Genomic DNA, 20,387 nt, shown 5'->3' on the forward strand with positions numbered 1-20,387 from the left:
TTGAGAGAGTGAACGAGCTATGCTTCTTAATCCTTTTTGAATATGTCATTTATTTTTTCCTTCCTCAAATTCGGTTGATACGATGTGCAAAGAATTTGTTAAGTAGCAACTTGGAAACTATTTGAATATAAGACAACGATCAAACAATCTGCTTTTCAGACTGAAGTTTTTCATCTGATAACTAGAGGAGTACATGAATTACATTACAATAATCCAAGTGACAGTATTGATATACATTACATCATAAAGTAGTAAAAGATAAAAAACTACCATACCAGTTTTTTGAGATATGAGTCGTTGCTTGGTCAATATTTTTGTTCAAGATAAGCAGAAATCAGAGCTATAAGTCGTGATTCAGGACACTACTGCTAGTTGGTGGATGGATAAAACATCAGCCTCGGATTTGGAGGTGCTGATCCACATCCCACTCACATTGCTCTCAGCTGTAAACCACCCAGTGGTGCATGCTGAAGGTCTGGGTTTGATGAGGCCAACAGGACATTGTCTGCAAAAAGACAAGATGAAATCCTTTGGTACCCAAACCGGACCACTTGAGGCCCCTGTCCCAGAAATTTTCTCCATTAAGATAATGAACAGAACCACCCCGGTCTGCCAATGCAGAGGTACTATCCATGACTTACATGCCATGTTACAGAGACGTGTCAACTAAGACAATCCGTGCGGAACAAAAAACATTACAGCTCTTGCACTGTCGGAATGTATTAGCCTGACACCCAGCGGAAGTAAACGATACAGGCGCCGATTCTGGTACTGTTGTTAACAGACGGCTTTATCGCCTTTGCATTGACTTTGTAACGTCTATTAAACGACGATGTCCTCAGCGGAGTATCTGAGAGAGTTCGTCAACCAGCGGCTGAAAGCTGCTGCTGAAGAAATATTCAAAGTTTTTAACACAACTGTTGTTCAGTATGAAGAAGAGATCGAGCGGCAGCGGACACTGCTGGATATGTGCTGGAAACCCGAGGTCAGGCTACAGAGAATAGGTGAGGAACATGTCATTACGTGGTCCGAAACTACAAAACGGAAATAAAACCCGTGCATTAAGTTAGAAAGTTAACAGCTGTATTTTTATACATACATATATGTACATATATACAATACTGTATATTCATACTTCTTTTCCTTTCGGCTTTTCCCTTCAGGGGTCGCCCTAGCGAATGGTTGCCTCCATTTAACTTTGTTTTCTGCATCCTCTTCTCTCTACTGTACTGTATTTATACATACATATATATACACCTGTATATATTATATACATATGTATATGTATATATATACACACACATATGTCAGCTAACAGAACTATCACTTCTCTATATATATACAAAGAGAAGTGATAGTTCTGTTAGCTGACGACATGAACAGAACTGTACGTAGTTACTTGAAGAGCGTTTTTGTCAGATGCCCGAGGAGCATTTTGGATACATCGATTGTCCCATTCCAAACAGAAACCATAGCTGGACAGACTGTTGGCGCTAGCCAGCTAGTTTCACTCAGAAATCGTTGGAGCTTTCTGTGTCGTTCCTGCTGTTTGGACTTTCTGCTCAAAAACATGAAAATTGTTGGAACAGGTATGACTCTAAAATTATGTTTACTGGGAAGTCCATGTACAGTATAGTTATTTCTTCTCCTAACATAGCAGATGCCTTACGCCGTATTGTTCACGAGATTCCTTCCGGCAGATGCGCCGTGATTGGTTGGGCCCTGTGATTGACAGGTAGTGGGTGGAGCTGGTGACAGCGTGAGACTTTTTCAAGTGAGCTTATTCAAATATATAGGTGGGGAGATACAAATACACCCACAAATTCTGTGTTTGTGTGTGTGTGTGTTCATACACTGTATATATAAAACATTTATTGTAATCATTAAATTGATATCTGGTTTCTTTTGTTCTTTGTTTCTCCCAGAGCTCCCACAGCAGCATGTCCACACAGAGCAGGAGGTTCTGGCAGACGAGCAGCTCCACAACCAGGAGAGGAACTCCAGTCTTGTTCCAGAGCCTCCACTGATCAAAGAGGAGAGGGAGGAAGTGTGTGTCAAACAGGAGGTAGTACAGGTTGTAGTGACGCAGGATACTTTCATTTCCTCTCTCTCTTATGAAGAAAGGGACCATAGTCTGAATTTACAGCATCCAGAACGTCTACAGCTCAAAGACAGGGAGCAGGAACCCTGCTCCAGCCAGGAGACTGATGCCTTCATGCTACCTCCTTATGAAGGAAGTGATGACGGTGAACCAATACCTGAGAATGAAGATGTAGGTGAAAGTTCCCATCAGACAGAAGAAGATCATGGACGTGATAACGATTACAATCCTAAAAGTACTTCGAGGGGTAAAAAGAAGTTTAAATGTGACACATGTGGTAAGATTATGAAATACAAGTCCAGATTTATAAAACATTTGAGGAGCCATTCAAATGAGAAGCCGTATTCTTGTAAAATATGTGGGAAAAAGTTCAAACTTAACAGTGTCCTGACGAAACACATGACAATCCACACAGATGAGAGGCCATATTCTTGTAAAATATGTGGGAAAGAGTTCAAAGAAAACGGTGTCCTGACGAAACACATGATAATTCACACAGGTGAGAGGCCATTCTTGTGCAAGATTTGCGGAAAAGGGTTCAACCAAATGTCCAATTTAACCCGGCACAGCAGAATTCACACAGGTGAGAAACCATTTTCTTGCAAAATATGTAGCAAAGATTTCAGATTTCACAATGCCATGAAAAGGCACATGAGGATCCACACAGATGAGAGGCCGTATTCTTGTGAAATTTGTGGGAAAGACTTCAAGGATATTAATGTCATGAAGACACACGTGAGAATTCACACAGGTGAGAAGCCATACATGTGTAAGATTTGTGGAAGAGCATTCAGTCAAAGGACAAATTTAAAATCCCACAGCAGAACTCACACTGGGGAGAAGCCATTTTTGGAAGAAAGCCGTGTTGTCCCTGCTGAATCCAAGATTGAATATCAGTCGAATCCTCCTCTCTAGTACTCTGGAATGGACTTTCCCCCTGCAGTCTGAGGAGTGTGATCCCCCTAAAGTCGGACCATACCCTTCGGTCCCCCATTTTGAAAATGGGGCCACCACCCTGTTCTGCCAATCCAGAGATAATATCTTCACCAATGTTATGCTCAACGATACAATGAGCAGACTGCTGATCAATGACATAAGTGATCACCTCCCAATATTTACCTACTATGACTGGAAGCAAACTATGTGTCAGGAAAAAGTCCAAGTATTCTACAAGAGAGTCAAGACCAAAGAAAGGATGAATGCATTAAGAGATGACCTATTCACTCAAAACTGGTTTTATGTTTACACTGCTGAGAATGTTAACACCGCATATGACCATTCCATTGATAAAATAGAAAAACTATACAAAATGCACTGCCCGGTGAAGAAAATCCACGTCAAGAAAAGGGGGGTAAAGAAACCATGGATGACTATGTCACTGATAAATGCCTGTCGAATAAAGAGTATGTACAGCTGTCCCAGAAAACGTTCATCACCAGAGAGTGGAATGTCTGTTTTGTTTGTCTTGGAGAAATCGTAATTTTTTTTTTTCTTTTGATGTTTACCTTTGTTTTGAAAGAAGTCCCGAGATATACTGGCCAAACCTTTGTGTTGTGATTAGCAGCTGTGCTACTCTGCTACCTAATTGTTGTAAGGGTGTGGCAAGGTTTGTTCTGGTGGAAGCTGTCTGCAGACGCCACATGCAGCAGACAGTGGCATAGAAGAGAAGCTGTGTGGTCAGCAATTAGAACAACTCCTAACTCCTCCGAAATTTCTGGGAAGAAAGCGCACAAGTTATATTTGTTTTATTTTGCATGTATAATATTTATGTTTATATCATTTTTGTACGAATAAAATGCCTGTGTTTGTAATACTTAATTTCAGTTTTTCCACAGTGTTTGCGATTAAATGAAGGAAATAAACGCTGGTCAAACATCAGTCAGAACGTGGCTTCTCTGTCTTGGAAGAAGAAAACTTTGGTAGCAGTTACAGTATGTTATATAAAAGATTTTTAGGAAAAGGACAGACCAAGTAGAAGCTAGATATAAGAAATACAGAAATAAATGCTATGAGTCACAAAAGTCACACAATGCGTAGCAAAAACTTCTACTGATATGAATGTATTTGATATGAAACTAGTCAAGGACATACTGGACAAAATGCTGTCACCACTGATGCACATATGCAATCTGTCATTTCAAACTGGGCTGTTTCCGAACAATGAAAATTGCCAAACTTGTACCTATATTTAAGAATGGCGATGCAAAACATTTTACAAATTATAAATCTGTTTCAATACTACCACAGTTATCAGAAACTCCAGAGAAGCTGTTTAGTAACAGACTAGATACTTTTTGGGGATGATGCAAGCATCCTATGCAAAAGAGATATAAATAAATTGGCCTTCAAAGACTTCAAAAAGAACAGTGTCTTTACGAATCATGAAAATTCACACAGGTGAGAATATGCATTTTCATGCATATTATGAAGCAAAAATTTCAGATTTCACGCCTCCTTGAAATGGCACATGAGGACCCACACAGGTGAGAAGCTGTATTCTTGTAAAATGTGTGGTGAAAGAATTCAAACATAACTATGCCATGAAGAGACACCTGAGAATCCACAGGTGAGAATCCATTCATGTGTAATATTTGTCGAAAAGCATTCAGTCAAATTTGAAATACCACAGCAGAACTGAAACTGGGGAGACGCCATTTTTGTGCAAATTATATTGCAAAGATTTCAAATTTGACAGCACCTTTAGAAAACAAGTGAAGAATCAATTGGGTGACAAGCCAAACACAAAACATGAATGAATGTTCAGGTCATGTTGCTGGATTCTAAGTGCAATGTCATCTGATTTGTGATGTAAAGTTGGATACCTTGAATAAAGTTTTCATTTCAGTCTTTGACAATTTGTCTGAATTAGTCTCTTTTTTTTGTCAAAGTTGTGAGAGCTAACAAGCTATTCTTCTCACTCCTATTCGAATACATCATTTATTTGTTTCTTCCTCAAATTCATGTCGATGCGATGTACAAAAAATTGTTTAGTAGCAACTGGGAAGCGTTATTTGCATATAAAGAGTACATTCACAAAATTTAAGACATTGATCTGTGCTTTTCAGACGTTTTCCATCTGATGACTGGAGGAATACATAAATTAAAATAACCCAAGTGACAGTAGTGGATACAATACAGTAGTACATTGAAAGAAAAGGTGCTCGGGATACAAGTGTTTTGGGATATGTATAGGCGCTTGGTCAATATTTTTCTGAGATAAGAGTAGAAATCAGAGCAACAAGTCGAGATCCGGGACACCTCTGCTAGTCTGCCAATCTAGAGGTATTGTCCATGATTTACATGCCATGTTACAGTGACGTGTCAACAAAAACAATCCCTGCACACCCGAACAGACAAGAGAAAGCGGAACAAAAACACTCCGGCTCTTGCACTGTCGGAATGTATTTGCGTAACACTGAGCGGAAGTAAAGGATAAACGTTCCGATTCTAATTCAATTCACCGACTGCGCTATCGTCTTCTTATTGAATCTCTACGGTTAATTAAACAAAGATGTCCTCAGCGGAGTATCTGAGAGAGTTCGTCAACCAGCGGCTGAAAGCTGCTGCTGAAGAGATATTCAAAGTTTTTAACACAACTGTTGTTCAGTATGAAGAAGAGATCGAGCGGCAGCGGACACTGCTGGATATGTGCTGGAAACCCGAGGTCAGACTGAAGAGAATAGGTGAGGAACATGTCATTCCGCGGCCCGATAATACAAAACGGAATTAAAACCCATGCATTAAGTTAAGAACAGCTGTGTTATATAAAATAATCTCCCCACCTATATACTTGAAGAAGCTCACTTGAAAAATTCTCACGCTGTCACAACTCCATCCACTACCTGTCAATCAAGCGCTCAACCAATCACGGCGCATCCGCCAGAAGGAATCTCGTGAACAATACGCCGTAAGGCATCTGCTATGTTAGGAGAAGAAATAACTATACTGTACATGGACTTCCCAGTAAACATAATTTTAGAGTCTGGTTTATAATACCAGTACATTTGTTTTCATATTTTTGGCATGAAGTCTGATATTGTTTTATCGTGGAATTTCCATGGGTTCCCGGTAGTAAGTATTTAAAAAAATATCCCTCTCACCCTTGTGGGGTGGTATCTGTGTGTCATCCTCAAGCTTGGGTCCTCTACCAGAGGCCTGGGAGTTTGAGGGTTCTGTGTAGTATCTTAGCTGTTCCTACGACTGCGCTCTTCTGGACTGAGGCTTCAGATGTTGTTCCACACAGACATTGTGAGTGTGTTTATATATATATAATATATAAACACACTCACAATGTCTGTGTTTGTGTGTACATACACTGTATATACACGTATAAAACACTTTAATCATTGCATTGATGTCTGGTTTCTTTTGTTCTTTGTTTCTCCCAGAGCTCCCACAGCAGCATGTCCACACAGAGCAGGAGGTTCTGGCTGACCAGCAGTTCTATAACCAGGAGAGGAACTCCAGTCTTGTTCCAGAGCCTCCACTGATCAAAGAGGAGGAGGAGGAAGTGTGTGTCAATAAGGAGGTAGAACAGGTTGTACTGAAACAGGATATTTTCATTTCCTCTATGTCTTTTGAAGAAAGGGACTATAGTCTGGATCCAGAACTTCTACAGATCAAAGACAAGGAGCAGGAACCCTGCACCAGCCAGGAGACTGATACCTTCATGCTGCCTCCTTATGAAGGAAGTGATGACTGTGAACCAGAAATTGAGAACCCTGATATAGGTGAAAGTTTCAATCAGACAGGAGAAGAGCATGGTCGTGATAATAATTACAATCCTAAAAGTACTGAAACAGGTAAAGAGAACTTTAAATGTGACACATGTGGTAAGATTATTAATCAAAAGTCCCTATTTACAAAACATTTGAGGAGCCATTCAAATAAGAAGCCGTATTCTTGTGAAATTTGTGGGAAGGAGTTCCTACTTAATGTCCTGACAAAACACATAAAAATCCACACAGACGAGAGGCCGTTTTCTTGTAAAATATGTGGTAAACACTTCAAAGATAACTATGACATGATAAGACACATGAGAATTCACACAGGTGAGAAACCATTCTTGTGCAAGATTTGCGGAAGAGCATTCAGTCAAATGTCAAATTTAACACGGCACAACAGAACTCACACTGGTGAGAAGCCGTATTCATGCTCATTATGTAGCAAAAATTTCAGATTTCACACCTCCTTAAAATGGCACATGAGGACCCACACAAGTGAGAGGCCATGTTCTTGTAATATTTGTGGAAAACAGTTCAAACAGAAAAGTGTCCTGACGGAACACATAAGAATCCACACAGATGAAATGCCGTATTCTTGTAAAATATGTGGGAAAGAGTTCAAACATAACCATGTCATGATGAGACATGTGAGAATCCACACTGGGGAGAAGCCATTTTTGTGCACACTATGTGGCAAATATTTCCTATTTGACAGCACCTTTAGAAAACACATGAAGAACCACTCAGATGAGCAGCCAAACACAAAACACGAATGAATGTTTAGGTCATGTTGCCTAATACATTTCTGACTGCATCAATGTCATCTAATGTGTGATGTAAAGTTGGGTACCTTGAATAAAGTTGATTTCATTTCATACTGTCTTTGGAAATTAATCTGAATTCTTCTTTTTTTGTCAAAGTTGTGAGAGCTAACAATTTATGCTTCTAACTCCTTTATGAATATGTAATTATTTTTTACTTCCTCAAATTCGGTCGATACCTGTGCAAAGAATTTGTTTGGTAGCAAATGGGAAGCTTTTTTTTTTTTAAATATAAAGACAACAATCAAAAAATCAAATTAAATCAAAAACAACCTGTGCTTTTCAGACTGATGTTTTCCATCGGATAACTAGAGGAGTACATGAATTACATACAATAACCCAAGTGACAGTTGTGATATACTGTACATTACATCATAAAGTAGTACGTTGAGTTAAAAACTCAGCATACCAGTTTTTTGAGATACCAGCCATTGCTTGGTCAATATGTTCGAGGTAAGAGCAGAAATCAGAGCTATAAGTCGTGATTCAGGACACCACTGCTAGTTGGTGGATGGATAAAACATCAGCCTCGGATTTGGAGGTGCTGATCCACATCCCAGTCACATTGCTCTCAGCTGTAAACCACCCAGTGGTGCATGCTGAAGGTCTGGGTTTGATGAGGCCCACAGGAAATCATCTGCAAAAAACTACATGAAATCTTTTGGTCCCCAAACTGGACCCCTTGAGGCCCCTGGCCCAGAAATTTTCTCCATTAAGATTATGAACAGAACCGTTGACAAAGGGCAGCTCTGCTGAAGTCCAACATGCACCTGGAACAGGTCTGACTTACAATACAAACCAAGCTCTGGCTTGGGTCATGAAGGGATCAGGCTTTGTGGGCAAACTGACACAAACCTGAGTGGATATTGGAGAACTGGTCCAGTGTTCCTGGATCTGGAAGAAAACTGCGTTGTGTCTCCTGAATCCAAGATCAGTGAATTCCTCCTCTCCAGTACCCTGGAATAGAATTTCCCCGTCAGGCTGAGTGTGATCCCCCTACAGTTGGACCACATCCTTCGGTCCCCCTTTAGAAATTGGGGCCACCGCCCCGGTCTGCCAATCCAGAGGTACTGTCCATGACTTACATGTCATGTTACAGAGACGTGTCAACCAAGACAATCCCTGCACATCCGAAGAGACAAAGAGAAAGCGGAACAAAAAAACTCCAGCTCCTGCACTGTCGGAATGTATTAGCCTGACACCGAGCGGAAGTAAACAACACAGGCGCCGATTCTTATCCTGTCGTTAACAGACGTCGTTATCGTCTTGTTATTGAATCTCTAATGTGAATTAAACAAAGATGTCCTCAGCGGAGTATCTGAGAGAGTTCGTCAACCAGCGGCTGAAAGCTGCTGCTGAAGAAATATTCAAAGTTTTTAACACAACTGTTGTTCAGTATGAAGAAGAGATCGAGCGGCAGCGGACACTGCTGGATATGTGCTGGAAACCCGAGGTCAGGTTACAGAGATTAGGTGAGGAACATGTCATTACCTGGTCCGAAACTACAAAAACGGAAATAACTTTCTCACTTAATGCATGGGTTTTAACAGCCGTGTTTTTATACACCGCTGAAAAAAAAATTAGAGAAACACTTCGAAAACACATCAGATCTAGTCAGTCAGTAAAAAATCAGCCAAAATAGATGAGGACGGGTTTTCCAGTGGCCGTTCCTGTTTTGGGGGCCGTCACGTTGTTGCCCCTCTCATGCACCAGTGGTTGATTTCATTCACAAAAAAGCAGCTTAAACTGATTAAAAAACCCCTCTGCTTCTTAACTGACCGGATCAATATCACAGAAGTTTGACTGATAGGTTGCTATACTCTGATTAAAAAGTGTTACATATTTTTTGAGCAGTGTATATACTGTATATACATATAGATGTATATATACACATATGTGAATAGACACACACATATGTATAGAAGTGTGTGTGTGTGTGTGTGTGTGTGTGTGTGTGTGTGTGTGTGTTGTATATACAAAAAAATTACTTTAATCATGACATTGATGTCTGGTTTCTTTTGTTCTTTGTTTCTTCCAGAGCTCCCACAGCAGCATGTCCACACAGAGCAGGAGGTTCTGGCTGACCAGCAGCTCTACAACCAGGAGAGGAACTCCAGTCTTGTTCCAGAGCCTCCACTGATCAAAGACAAGGACAAGGAATTGTGTGCCAGTAAGGAGGAAGAACAGGTTGTACTGAAACAGGATTCTTCTCCGTCTGATGAAAAAAGGGACCATAGTCTGGATCCAGAACTTCTACAGATCAAAGACAAGGAGCAGGAACCCTGCACCAGCCAGGAGACTGATACCTTCATGCTGCCTCCTTATGAAGGAAGTGATGATGGTGAACCAGAAATTGAGAACCCTGATGTAGGTGAAAGTTCCGGTCAGAAAGGAGAAAAGCATGGATGTGATAACAATCACAACTTTAAAAGTACCCTTACCGGTAAAAAGAACTTTAAATGTGACACATGTGGTAAGATTATGAGGTATAAGTCCAGTTTTATAAAACATTTGAGGAGCCATTCAGGTGACAACCCATATTCTTGTAAGATATGTGGAAAAGAATTCAGACAGAACAGTGTCCTGAGGAATCACGTGAGAATCCACACAGGTGAGAAGCCATTCTCGTGTAAGGTTTGTGGAAGAGGATTCAGTCAAATGTCAAATTTAAAATCCCACAGCAGAACTCACACTGGTGAGAAGCCATATTCATGCAAATTATGTAGCAAAAATTTCCGATTTCACAGCGCCTTAAAATGGCACACAAGGACTCACACGGGAGAGAGGCCATATTCTTGTAATATTTGTGGGAAAGAGTTCAAACAGAAAAGTGTCCTGACGGAACACATGAGAATTCACACAGATGAGAAGCCGTATTCTTGTAAAATATGTGGGAAAGAGTTCAAACGTAGAAGTGTCCTGATGAGACACATGAGAATACACACAGGTGAGAAGCCGTACCTGTGCAACACCTGCGGGAAAGCCTTTATATCTAAGAGTGACTTGACCGTCCACATGAGGCGCCACACCGGTGAGAAGCCGTACCTCTGCAACACATGTGGGACGAGATTCCGTTGGACATCAGCATTGAAAACACACATGAAGAGCCACATAGGTTAAGACATATGTGTGGTTTCAGATTTGTGTTTTTGAAATTGTACAAACCAACAAGATGGTATGCTTGTCAAAGCTGTAGAGAAACATCTTTGTACGTCTAATCCTGTTAGATATGAGGACCTAGAACTGTGTTAAGCTGGCATTTTTCTCCTATGTGTGGGTTCCCTTCAAGGGTCACCATCTTCTCACCCAAAATAGAGGTGAATTGGTGTGTGTGAGTCTCTGCATATGTCCTATACAAGCAAACCTTGGTTTTCAAATGCTTTAGACATCGAACAAATTGGAATTTGACCAGCTTTTTTGTCTTAGAAGTCGAACAAAATTTGGAAGGCGAAACAAACGCCTTTTTCTTGCCGCCAAGCACGAGAATAGGCGAAAAATTCAAGAGAAAACGTGATGGTAATGTGCCTTTTATTTTAGTTTAAGTGAAGAATTATTGAATACAGTAATTTGCGTTCCATTGCCTATGGTACGAGTTACAGTACCATAAACTTCTTTCCAAAAGACGACGGTAACTCGTGCCTTAGGCTAACCTGGTTACATCGATGTTTTGTTTTTCTTTCTCGTGTTTGCTTCTTTCTTGTAGCTTTCTTTGATATGTTTCATTTCTATACAATTTGATATATAAATGACATCATGAAATAACATGTTGAAAAAAGGTAGTTTTCTAACATCTTGGAACAGATTAAGACCATTTACATTATTTGTAATGGGAAAGATGTATTTGGAATTCGAACAAATCGCTACTCGCACAGCCTTCTGGAACAAATTGTGGTCGGAAACCGAGGTTTGCCTGTTTGCTTCAAAAATGCAAGTAAAACAAAGCTCCCCAGTTGGTTACCAAACAGATTTTTTGCACAATGAGACAACATCAACTTGAATTTGAGGAGGCAAAATCAAGACAATAAAAAAACATAGAAAGGCTATGCTTCTTTTTACTCCTTTCCAACTCATTTATTTTTTATTGTTTTATTTTTTTCGTCCTGAAATACATTCTATGTTGTGATATTGTGCAAAGAATTTGTTTAGCAGCAACTGCGAAGCTTTGTTTTAGTTGCATATTTGGAACAAACAGTACAATGAGAAAATTGAATGAAAAAAATCAGTGATTTTCCTTTATAAATCACTGTTTGTTTGGATCAGCAATTTCAGTTAAATATATCACGAACACAGTGATATGTGATAAGTGAAAGTTTATAGAATTTACAGAAAGTGTGAAATAATTATTTAAACACAAGAATGCAGATGCATACATTTGGGCACACTCGTCGCTTTCTTGACTTGAATATCTTTAGCACTCATTATTGAAACATAAAATTTGTTTGGTCAGTTCATTGATCCTTCATCTATATACACAGGTCAAGTTAATCATCAAACCAACTGAACTGGAAATATTTTGTAAAGAAGAATGATCAAAAATACTTTCAACTAGAATCCAGACCCTCATTGGAAGCTATAGGAAGCATTTAGAGGCTGTTATTTCTGAAGAAGGAGGAACTACTAAATATTGATGTGATTTTTGTGTGGCGCGACACCTGCTTACTTTTATTTCAATAATTATGTCACGCTTTCTGTGTAAATCATATAAACTTCATTTCCCTTCTCAAATATCACTGTGGTCATCTGCTATATGATATATTTAACTGAAATTGCTGATCCAAACAACTAGTGATTTATAAAGAAAATCTTGAAAATGATCAAGGCTGCCCAAACTTTTTCATACCACTGGATGTACTTTTATCACATTTGTTTTCTAATAAATATGTTATTGTAATGCTAGAAGAGAAAATTCTCCCTGAATCTGAAATATTTAATTGAAAACCTGATTATTGGATGGTTTTTGCTGAAATCAATATTAGAATTTCCCAGTTTGGGATAATTAAAGTATATCTAATCTAAGTAGTTATGCTGCTTCTTTTTACCCATGACAGATGATATCTGGATTTGCAGTTTAGCGGATGTTTCATTCAAGGTGAACTGATGGACATGTGTGTAAACACACACATGACCAACGGGAATGAATGGATGGTTCGAAACAACAATCTGCTTAAGTGATTGTCAAGATTTACTGTATGAATTTTTGAAAACATCGTGATGAGAGAGGTATTTCATTTGATTCTGGGGACGAGAACTACACAAACCAGACGGCTTCTACCTGTCAGCCCTTTTTTTGGATGTTGTTGATGTTGTAAATGAGATGAAGGTGGTAAAGTCTGTTGTAATAACATGTCCGAAAAAATAAACTGAATACTAAATAATAATAATACATCATCAAAAATCAGTACTGCTATGATATTTTGACTTACAAAACATAACATTTGGATTACGAAAACTTGTCACTATAATCTGGAATCACATTTGGATCATTATTAGTTTGACTTTCCCTTCATCAAAGTCCAGTGACATAAACCGGACCAAAAGCTTGCATCTTTCAAAAAGATAACTAAAGATTCTGCCTCCATCCCTTTATTCAGAGCCCAACCTCTACCAGGTGCCATGAAAATCAATGGGGAGTTTCTGTGTCCTCCTGACATCAGACAAAGTGATGTTGGCAAAAGCCTAACCGCCAGATAGATAGATTTTCATTCATTCATTCATTCATACTTTATTAATCCTGAAGAAAATTAGGTAAACTGATCGCCAGCATAAACCTCTGCAAAAATGTATTAACAGAGTACAGTATATCAGAACTTAACCGACCTAATGATGACGGTATAAACGAAACTATTATCAACAATGCTAAAAAGATCGTTTTAAATCCTGACAAATATTTATATTTCTATCGGACATCATATAATTGTTTGAGAGCTGATGAGCAAATTGGTGCAGAGACAAAAAGAAATCCCAATCATCCAAATTTAAGGAGAATTTTTTTCTCTGGTGGTCGTACAGGTAACTATTATTATATAACCAGAACGTAACTGCATCAGTAAATGAAAGTTGTAATGCAAATATAAATAACTTTTAATAGTACAGCAGACACAATAGAAGAAAACGGAACAAAACACTCCGGCTCTTGGACTGTCGGAATGTATTAGCCTGACACCGAGCGGAAGTAAACAATACAGGCGCCGAGCCTGATGCTACCGTTAACAGACGGCTTTATCGCCTTTTTATTGACTTTGTAACGCCAATTAAAGATGTCCTCAGCGGAGTATCTGAGAGAGTTCGTCAACCAGCGGCTGAAAGCTGCTGCTGAAGAAATATTCAAAGTTTTTAACACAACTGTTGTTCAGTATGAAGAAGAGATCGAGCGGCAGCGGACACTGCTGGATATGTGCTGGAAACCCGAGGTCAGGTTACAGAGAATAGGTGAGGAACATGTCATTACGTGGTCCGAAACTACAAAAGGGAAATACTACACTGATGTCTGGTTTCTTTTGTTCTTTGTTCCTTCCAGAGCGCCCACAGCAGCATGTCCACACAGAGCAGGAGGTTCAGCAGCTCTATAACCAGGAGAGGAACTCCAGTCTTGTTCCAGAGCCTCCTCTGATCAAAGAGGAGGAGGAAGAAGTGTGTGTCAATCAGGAGGTAGAACAGGTTGTACTGAAACAGGATGCTTTCATTTCCTCTTTGACTTGTGAAGAAAGGGATCATAGTCTGGACCTACAGCATCCAGAACTTCTACAGATCAGAGAGGAGGAACCCTGCACCAGCCAAGGTGGAGAGCAGTTTCTGCTGAAGCAGGAGACTGATACCTTCATGTTGCTTCCTTATGAAGGAAGTGATGACAGTGAACCAGAAACTGACAACTGGGATGTAGCTGAAAATTATCATCACACAGGAGAAGAGCATGGACGTGATAATAGTCGCAACTCTCAAAGCACTTCCACGGGTAAAAAGTACTTTCAATGTGACACATGTGGTAAGATTTTGAAATATGAGTCCAGATTAATAATTCACCTCAGGAGCCATACAGGTGAGAAGCTTTATTCTTGTAAAATATGTGGGAAAGAGTTCAAACAGAACGGTGTCCTGACGAGACACATGAGAATCCACACAGATGAGAAGCCATTCTTGTGCAAGATTTGCGGAAAAGGATTTGTGCAAATGTCAAATTTAAAACGCCACAGTAGAACTCACACAGGTGAGAAGCCATTTTCATGTCAATTATGTAGCAAACGTTACAGGTTTGACAGCACCTTGAAATGGCACATGAGGAAACACACGGGAGAGAAGCCGTACCTGTGCAACACCTGTGGGAAAGCCTTTACGTCTTGGAGTGAGTTGACCGTCCATATGAGGCGCCACACGGGTGAGAAGCCGTACCTCTGCACCATATGTGGGAAGAGATTTTATCTGGCATCATTACTGAAAAATCACATGAGGAACCACACAGGTTAAGACATTTGGATGGATTTAAATGTTATGAAAGACCACAAACCAACACAAGATGGATGTCTCTTGTCTGATTAGATGAGAGAACACACACAGACAAATACTGAGGACCTAGAACTGTGATGAGATTGCTTGTTCTCCCCGTGGCTGCACGAGTTCCCTCCGAGGTCTCAAGCCTGTTTCTCCACCAAAAACGTGCAGTAGAGGGGAATTGGTGTTTGTATTCTTACAGTAGAATGAATGTGAGTGTGGCTGGTTGTGTGTCTGTCTGTGTAGTGCTGTGATGAACACCCACAACCATACACAGGGGAAGCTGTTACAGGACATGACTGGTTGTATAAGAATGTTAAAAAAATTAACTCACTATATCTTCAAGAATCCCTGTAGAAGAATTGGTGAGGATAAAGGCCGACATTTCTCTGGTCTAGTCCAGCATTACATCATATTCCAGCATTCATTCAAATAGCCCAGGGTTAGGGTTTCAATTTGTTTTAGTCATTGGCGTGGTAGCTAACAAGCTATGCTTCTTGTCACTCCTTTTTGAATGCCATTTTTTTCTGTGTTTTTTTCCCTAACATTAATTCATGTCTATGTTGTGATATTGTGTAATGAATTTGTCTAGCACCAACTGGGAAGCTTTGTTTTATTTACATATTTGGAACAAAAATCTAGTAAAAAATTAATCGGCGCTTGTCAGACTTTTGTATCTCATGAATTACAAGCAATAAAAACCAAGTGACAGTAATGGATATGATGTACAGTGCAGTACATGAAATGTCTTGTGTGTTTTTTGTCAAATTTTTTCTAACAAAAGTTATTGTAATGCTCGAACAAATTCTCGAAGTGGCAATGCTTTTTTTGCCTAATAGGTCATCAAAAGCAGTAGTCCGATTCCGATGAAATGTAGACCGTCAAAACATAATACTTAAACCCCTGAACTATGAAAACCTGTCACTGGAATCTGGAATCACATTTGAATCATTATTAGTTTGACTGTTCCCTCATCAAACTGAAAAAACAAAACAAAAAGCTTGCATCTTTCAAAAAGATGACAAAATATTTTGTCATATATATATATATATATATACACATATACATATATGTATACATATACATTCCTTAATTTCCTCTGAGACTTATGAAGAAAACGACCATAGTCTGAACCGAGAAGATCCAGAGCTACCACTGATCAGATGGGAGGACGAGGAAATGTGTGTCCATCAGGAGGAAGAACAGGTTGTACTGAAGCAGAAGACTGATGCCTTCCTTTCCTCTGTGACTTGTGAAGAAAGGGACCACAGTGTGAACCACAAGGATACAGAACTTCCACAGAACAGGGAGGAGAAGAAGGAACAGTGCACCAGCCAGGGTGGAGAGAAGCTTCTGCTGATAAGGGATGATAATGACCACAACTCTCAAAGTACTCCCGGGCGTAAAAAGTACTTTAAATGTGACACATCTAGCAAGTTTTTAAGTATGAGTCCAAGTTTATAACACACATGCGCGTCCATACAAGTGAGATGCCCTATTCTTGTGAAATATGTGGGAAAGAGTTCAAACAGAACTGTCTCTTGAACTATCACATGAGAATCCACACAGGTGAGAAGCCGTTCTTGTGCACCTTGTGCAGAAAAGTATTCAGTGTAATGTCAGTTTTAAAACGCCACAACAGAACTCACAGTGGTGACAAGCCGTACCTGTGTGACACCTGTGGGAAAGTCTTTAAATGTACGAGGGAGTTGACCGGCCACATGAGGCGCCACAACGGGTTGAAGCCACATGTCTGCACCGTATGTGGGAAGAGATTCGATCAGGCATCATTACTGAAAAATCACATGGATCCACACAGGAGGGAAACAGCCTTCTTGTAAAATATGTGAGAAACAGTTCATATGTAGCGGTGCCCTGACAAAACACATGAGAGTCCACACCGGTGCGAAGACGTACCTCTGTAACATATGTGGTGAGATTCAGTTGGAAATCAGGCGTAGATAAATACATGAGATTACACAGAGGTGAGACGCCAGTCTTGTGCAAGATTTGTGGGAAAAAATTCGCTCATGCGTCAGCTTTAAAATGCCACAGCAGAATTCACACAGGTGAGAGGCCATTTTCATGTAAATTATGTAGCAGAGATTTCAGATGTCACAGCGCTTTAAAATGGCACATGATGACCCACATGGGTGAGAAGCCGTACCTGTGTCACACCTGTGGGAAGGCCTTAGCATTCACAAGTGGGTTGACCATCCACATGAGACAACACACCGAAGAGAAGCTGTATTCTTGTGACATCTGTGGAAGACGTTTCAGGCAGGCGCCAGCATTGAAGGTCCACATCCTGAGCCACATAGGAGAGAAACCGTATTCTTGTAAAACATGTGGGAAACAGTTCAAATCTAACAGTGTCCTGAAATTGAACTTGAGGAGCCACACTGGTGAGAAGCCGTACCTGTGGGATGACACAGGTTAAAACGTTTGGACGGGTTTAGATTTGTGTTTTGAAACGGTACAAACTAACACAAGACTGAATGCTGGTCAAAGCTGTGGAGATGCGTGTTTGGATATTTCTTATCGGATTAGACATGAGAACACAGTAGTAGGATGACCCTTTCTAAATATATTACTGAACGCCACAGGAAATCTTTCCTACCTGTGGCCATCAGGGTTAGGGTTAGGGTTTTTTTTAGTATTTTATGCATTGTTTTTAATAGCATATTGTAAAACACCTTCAAGTGAATCTTAACTGCTGCTGTAATTGAACTTGTATTACAAATACAAATAATTATTAGCAGCAATAATTGAATTTTGGTAATAATTAGATAAATTAATAATTAATCATTACATTAATGTCCAAATATTTACTTTATTAATCCTGAAGAAAATTACACAAACTGATTTTACATGTTAGTCCTGACCGTTCCTTAATCTAATGGCAGCAGCAAAACCCCCTGCAAAAATAAAGTGTGGTTCAGAATTTTTGAGTAATCCAGCAGACACAGGAATCGATTCAGCTTCTAAATTCTAAATTAAACATTCATTTTCTATTTCAGGCTTTCTGTGTTGTTATCGTCATTCTTTTTCTTATTTTTTGGTCGCCACAGGCTTTCAGATGAGACGGAACCAAATATCTGTCATGTTCGCAGTCGGTGCTTAAACTCCCGGGACACGCCCAGCGGAAGTAAACATTACAATAAGCTAGCGGCATTAGCGTGATGAGTGCGTTTCATTAATTAGAGGACGTTCCTGTCATTGGAGCGCAGCTGATTGTTGTGGTTTTAAAAAAAACGATGTCGTCCCTTGAGTTTCTGAGAGAGTTTGTCAACGAGCGGCTGACTGTCGCTGCCGAAGAAATATTAGGAGTTTTTATTAAAACTGTTGTCGAGTATGAAGAAGAAAAGAATCGCCAGCGCAGACTGATGGAGAACGTGTGGAAACCAGAGTCCGTAAAACAGATCGGTGAGCCGGAATGGAATTCTTTTCATAATCGTGTTAGTGACTGCTTCGGTTGTCGAGCTTCAAGACAAGAGATAAATATGTTCTATACAAGCTGGAAGCAAATTGATTCAATCCCCAGTTTACTGGAAAAAAATCTACTATTGATTAGCCGCTAATAACCGATGACACAAGCAGGTCTATGGAGGCTGGTTCCGTGTTTTAACAGCTTGTCTCTGCTGATGATGATATTCAGAGAATTAAGTAGGGCAATGTCTTTTCTATTTACCTATATATGATCCTCTCATCTGATTTTGCTGATTAACTGATCAAGGTCTGCGGTATTTTAACTTGTATGTTTTGTTCCGTTTTTTGCCAGAGCTCCCGCAGCAGCATGTCCACACAGAGCAGGAGGTTCTGGCTGACCAGCAGCTCTACAACCAGGAGAGGAACTCCAGTCTTGTCTCAGAACCACCGCAGATCAAAGAGGAGGAGGAGGAGGAAGTGTGTGCCGGTCAGGAGGAAGAACAGGTTGTACTGAAGCAGGAGACTGATGCCTTCACTTCATCTCTCACTTGTGAAGAAAGGGAACGTAGTCTGGAACAAGAGGATCCAGAACTTCCCCAGGTTAAAGAGGAGGATGAGGAACCCTGCACCAGCCAAGGTGGAGAACAGTTTCTGCTGAATCAGGAGACTGATACCTTCATGTTGCCTCCTTATGAAGGAAGTGATGACAGTGAACCAGAAACTGAGAACCCTGATGTAGCTGAAAGTTACGATCAGATAGGAGAAGAGCATGGATGTGACAACAATCACAAACCTCGAAGTACTCCTCAGGGTAAAAAGAACTTTAAATGTGACACGTGTGGCAAGATTTTTAAGCATGAATCCAGATTAATAACTCACCTGAGGAGCCACACAGGTGAGAAGCCGTATTCTTGTGACACTTGTGGAAGAAGTTTCAGTCAGCCATCCATTTTAAAGACTCACATGACAATCCACACGGGGGAGAAACCATATTCTTGTCAAGTATGTGGAAAAGATTTCAGACTTAACAGCGTCCTGACGAGACACATGAGAACCCACACGGGCGAGAAGCCGTACCTCTGCAGGATCTGTGGGAAACGATTCATTGAAATGTCAAACTTAAAACTCCACACTAGAACTCACACTGGTGAGAAGCCGTTTACATGCAAATTATGTGGCAAAGATTTCAGATTCGACAGCGCCTTAAGGTGGCACATGAGGACCCACACGGGTGAGAAGCCATACCTGTGCAACACCTGTGGGAAACCATTCACGTCAAGGGGCGACTTGACCGTCCACACGAGGTCCCACACTGGTGAGAAGCCGTACCTCTGCACCATATGTGGGAAGAGATTCTGTCGCACATCAATACTGAAAAATCACATCAGAATCCACACAGGAGAAAGGCCCTATTCTTGTAACGCATGTGGGGAAGATTTTAGATTTAACGGCGACTTGAAAAAGCACATGAGAACCCACACAGGTGAAAGGCCGTATGCTTGTCGTAGCTGTGATAAAAGATACCGAGATGCTTCTAGTTTGGCCAAACACATAAGAACACACACAAGTGAGTAGAGTTGTGTGTCTAAGATACATGATTCAGGTCAGAACAGAAGAACTCGATGAAATGTGGGACCACAAACACCAGAGAACACGACTATTTAGAATGTCTGTCAGTGGAGCATATGTCTCTCCAAAGGCAGGCCTACAGCTGAATGTTTTTCCACACGCAAGACCTACATGTGTGTGAAGTTCAGTGAAAACCAGCTACTACTTCAGCTAGAGGAAATACCTGACAAAAATTTTTTTTTGCTGCTTCATGGTGGA

At 40.3% G+C, this 20,387-nt stretch overlaps 4 protein-coding genes and 1 pseudogene across 5 annotated transcripts; all 5 read left to right on the plus strand.

The window, feature by feature from the left end:
* Positions 1-769: 769 nt before the first annotated feature.
* On the plus strand, positions 770-3,835 carry LOC137592114 (zinc finger protein 345-like). Of its 2 annotated transcripts, XM_068310026.1 has the most exons (3): positions 770-1,004; positions 1,926-2,378; positions 2,601-3,835. In XM_068310026.1, exons 1-3 carry the CDS (start codon positions 833-835, stop codon positions 3,014-3,016), a joined length of 1,041 nt encoding a protein of 346 aa, XP_068166127.1. In that variant the 5' UTR covers positions 770-832; the 3' UTR covers positions 3,017-3,835. The 2 variants fall into 2 exon arrangements, with proteins under 2 accessions (XP_068166127.1, XP_068166126.1); XM_068310025.1 differs by having other exon boundaries at positions 1,926-3,835.
* A 1,704-nt stretch (positions 3,836-5,539) lies between these two features.
* Positions 5,540-7,664, plus strand: LOC137592113 (gastrula zinc finger protein XlCGF57.1-like). Its single transcript, XM_068310024.1, has 2 exons — positions 5,540-5,784; positions 6,490-7,664. Exons 1-2 carry the CDS (start codon positions 5,613-5,615, stop codon positions 7,599-7,601), a joined length of 1,284 nt encoding a protein of 427 aa, XP_068166125.1. The 5' UTR covers positions 5,540-5,612; the 3' UTR covers positions 7,602-7,664.
* A 1,206-nt stretch (positions 7,665-8,870) lies between these two features.
* On the plus strand, positions 8,871-12,978 carry LOC137592115 (zinc finger protein OZF-like). Its single transcript, XM_068310027.1, has 2 exons — positions 8,871-9,118; positions 9,685-12,978. The coding sequence occupies exons 1-2, from the start codon at positions 8,947-8,949 to the stop codon at positions 10,764-10,766; spliced, it is 1,254 nt and encodes a 417-aa protein (XP_068166128.1). The 5' UTR covers positions 8,871-8,946; the 3' UTR covers positions 10,767-12,978.
* Positions 12,979-13,853: 875 nt separating this feature from the next.
* LOC137592116 (zinc finger protein ZFP2-like) lies at positions 13,854-15,827 on the plus strand. Its single transcript, XM_068310028.1, has 2 exons — positions 13,854-14,075; positions 14,164-15,827. The coding sequence occupies exons 1-2, from the start codon at positions 13,904-13,906 to the stop codon at positions 15,105-15,107; spliced, it is 1,116 nt and encodes a 371-aa protein (XP_068166129.1). The 5' UTR covers positions 13,854-13,903; the 3' UTR covers positions 15,108-15,827.
* Positions 15,828-16,600: 773 nt separating this feature from the next.
* LOC137592575 (zinc finger protein 345-like) lies at positions 16,601-17,571 on the plus strand (annotated as a pseudogene).
* Positions 17,572-20,387: the final 2,816 nt, after the last annotated feature.

The sequence above is a fragment of the Antennarius striatus genome, chromosome 3 (genome assembly GCF_040054535.1).
Source record: "Antennarius striatus isolate MH-2024 chromosome 3, ASM4005453v1, whole genome shotgun sequence".
NCBI lineage: Eukaryota > Metazoa > Chordata > Actinopteri > Lophiiformes > Antennariidae > Antennarius > Antennarius striatus.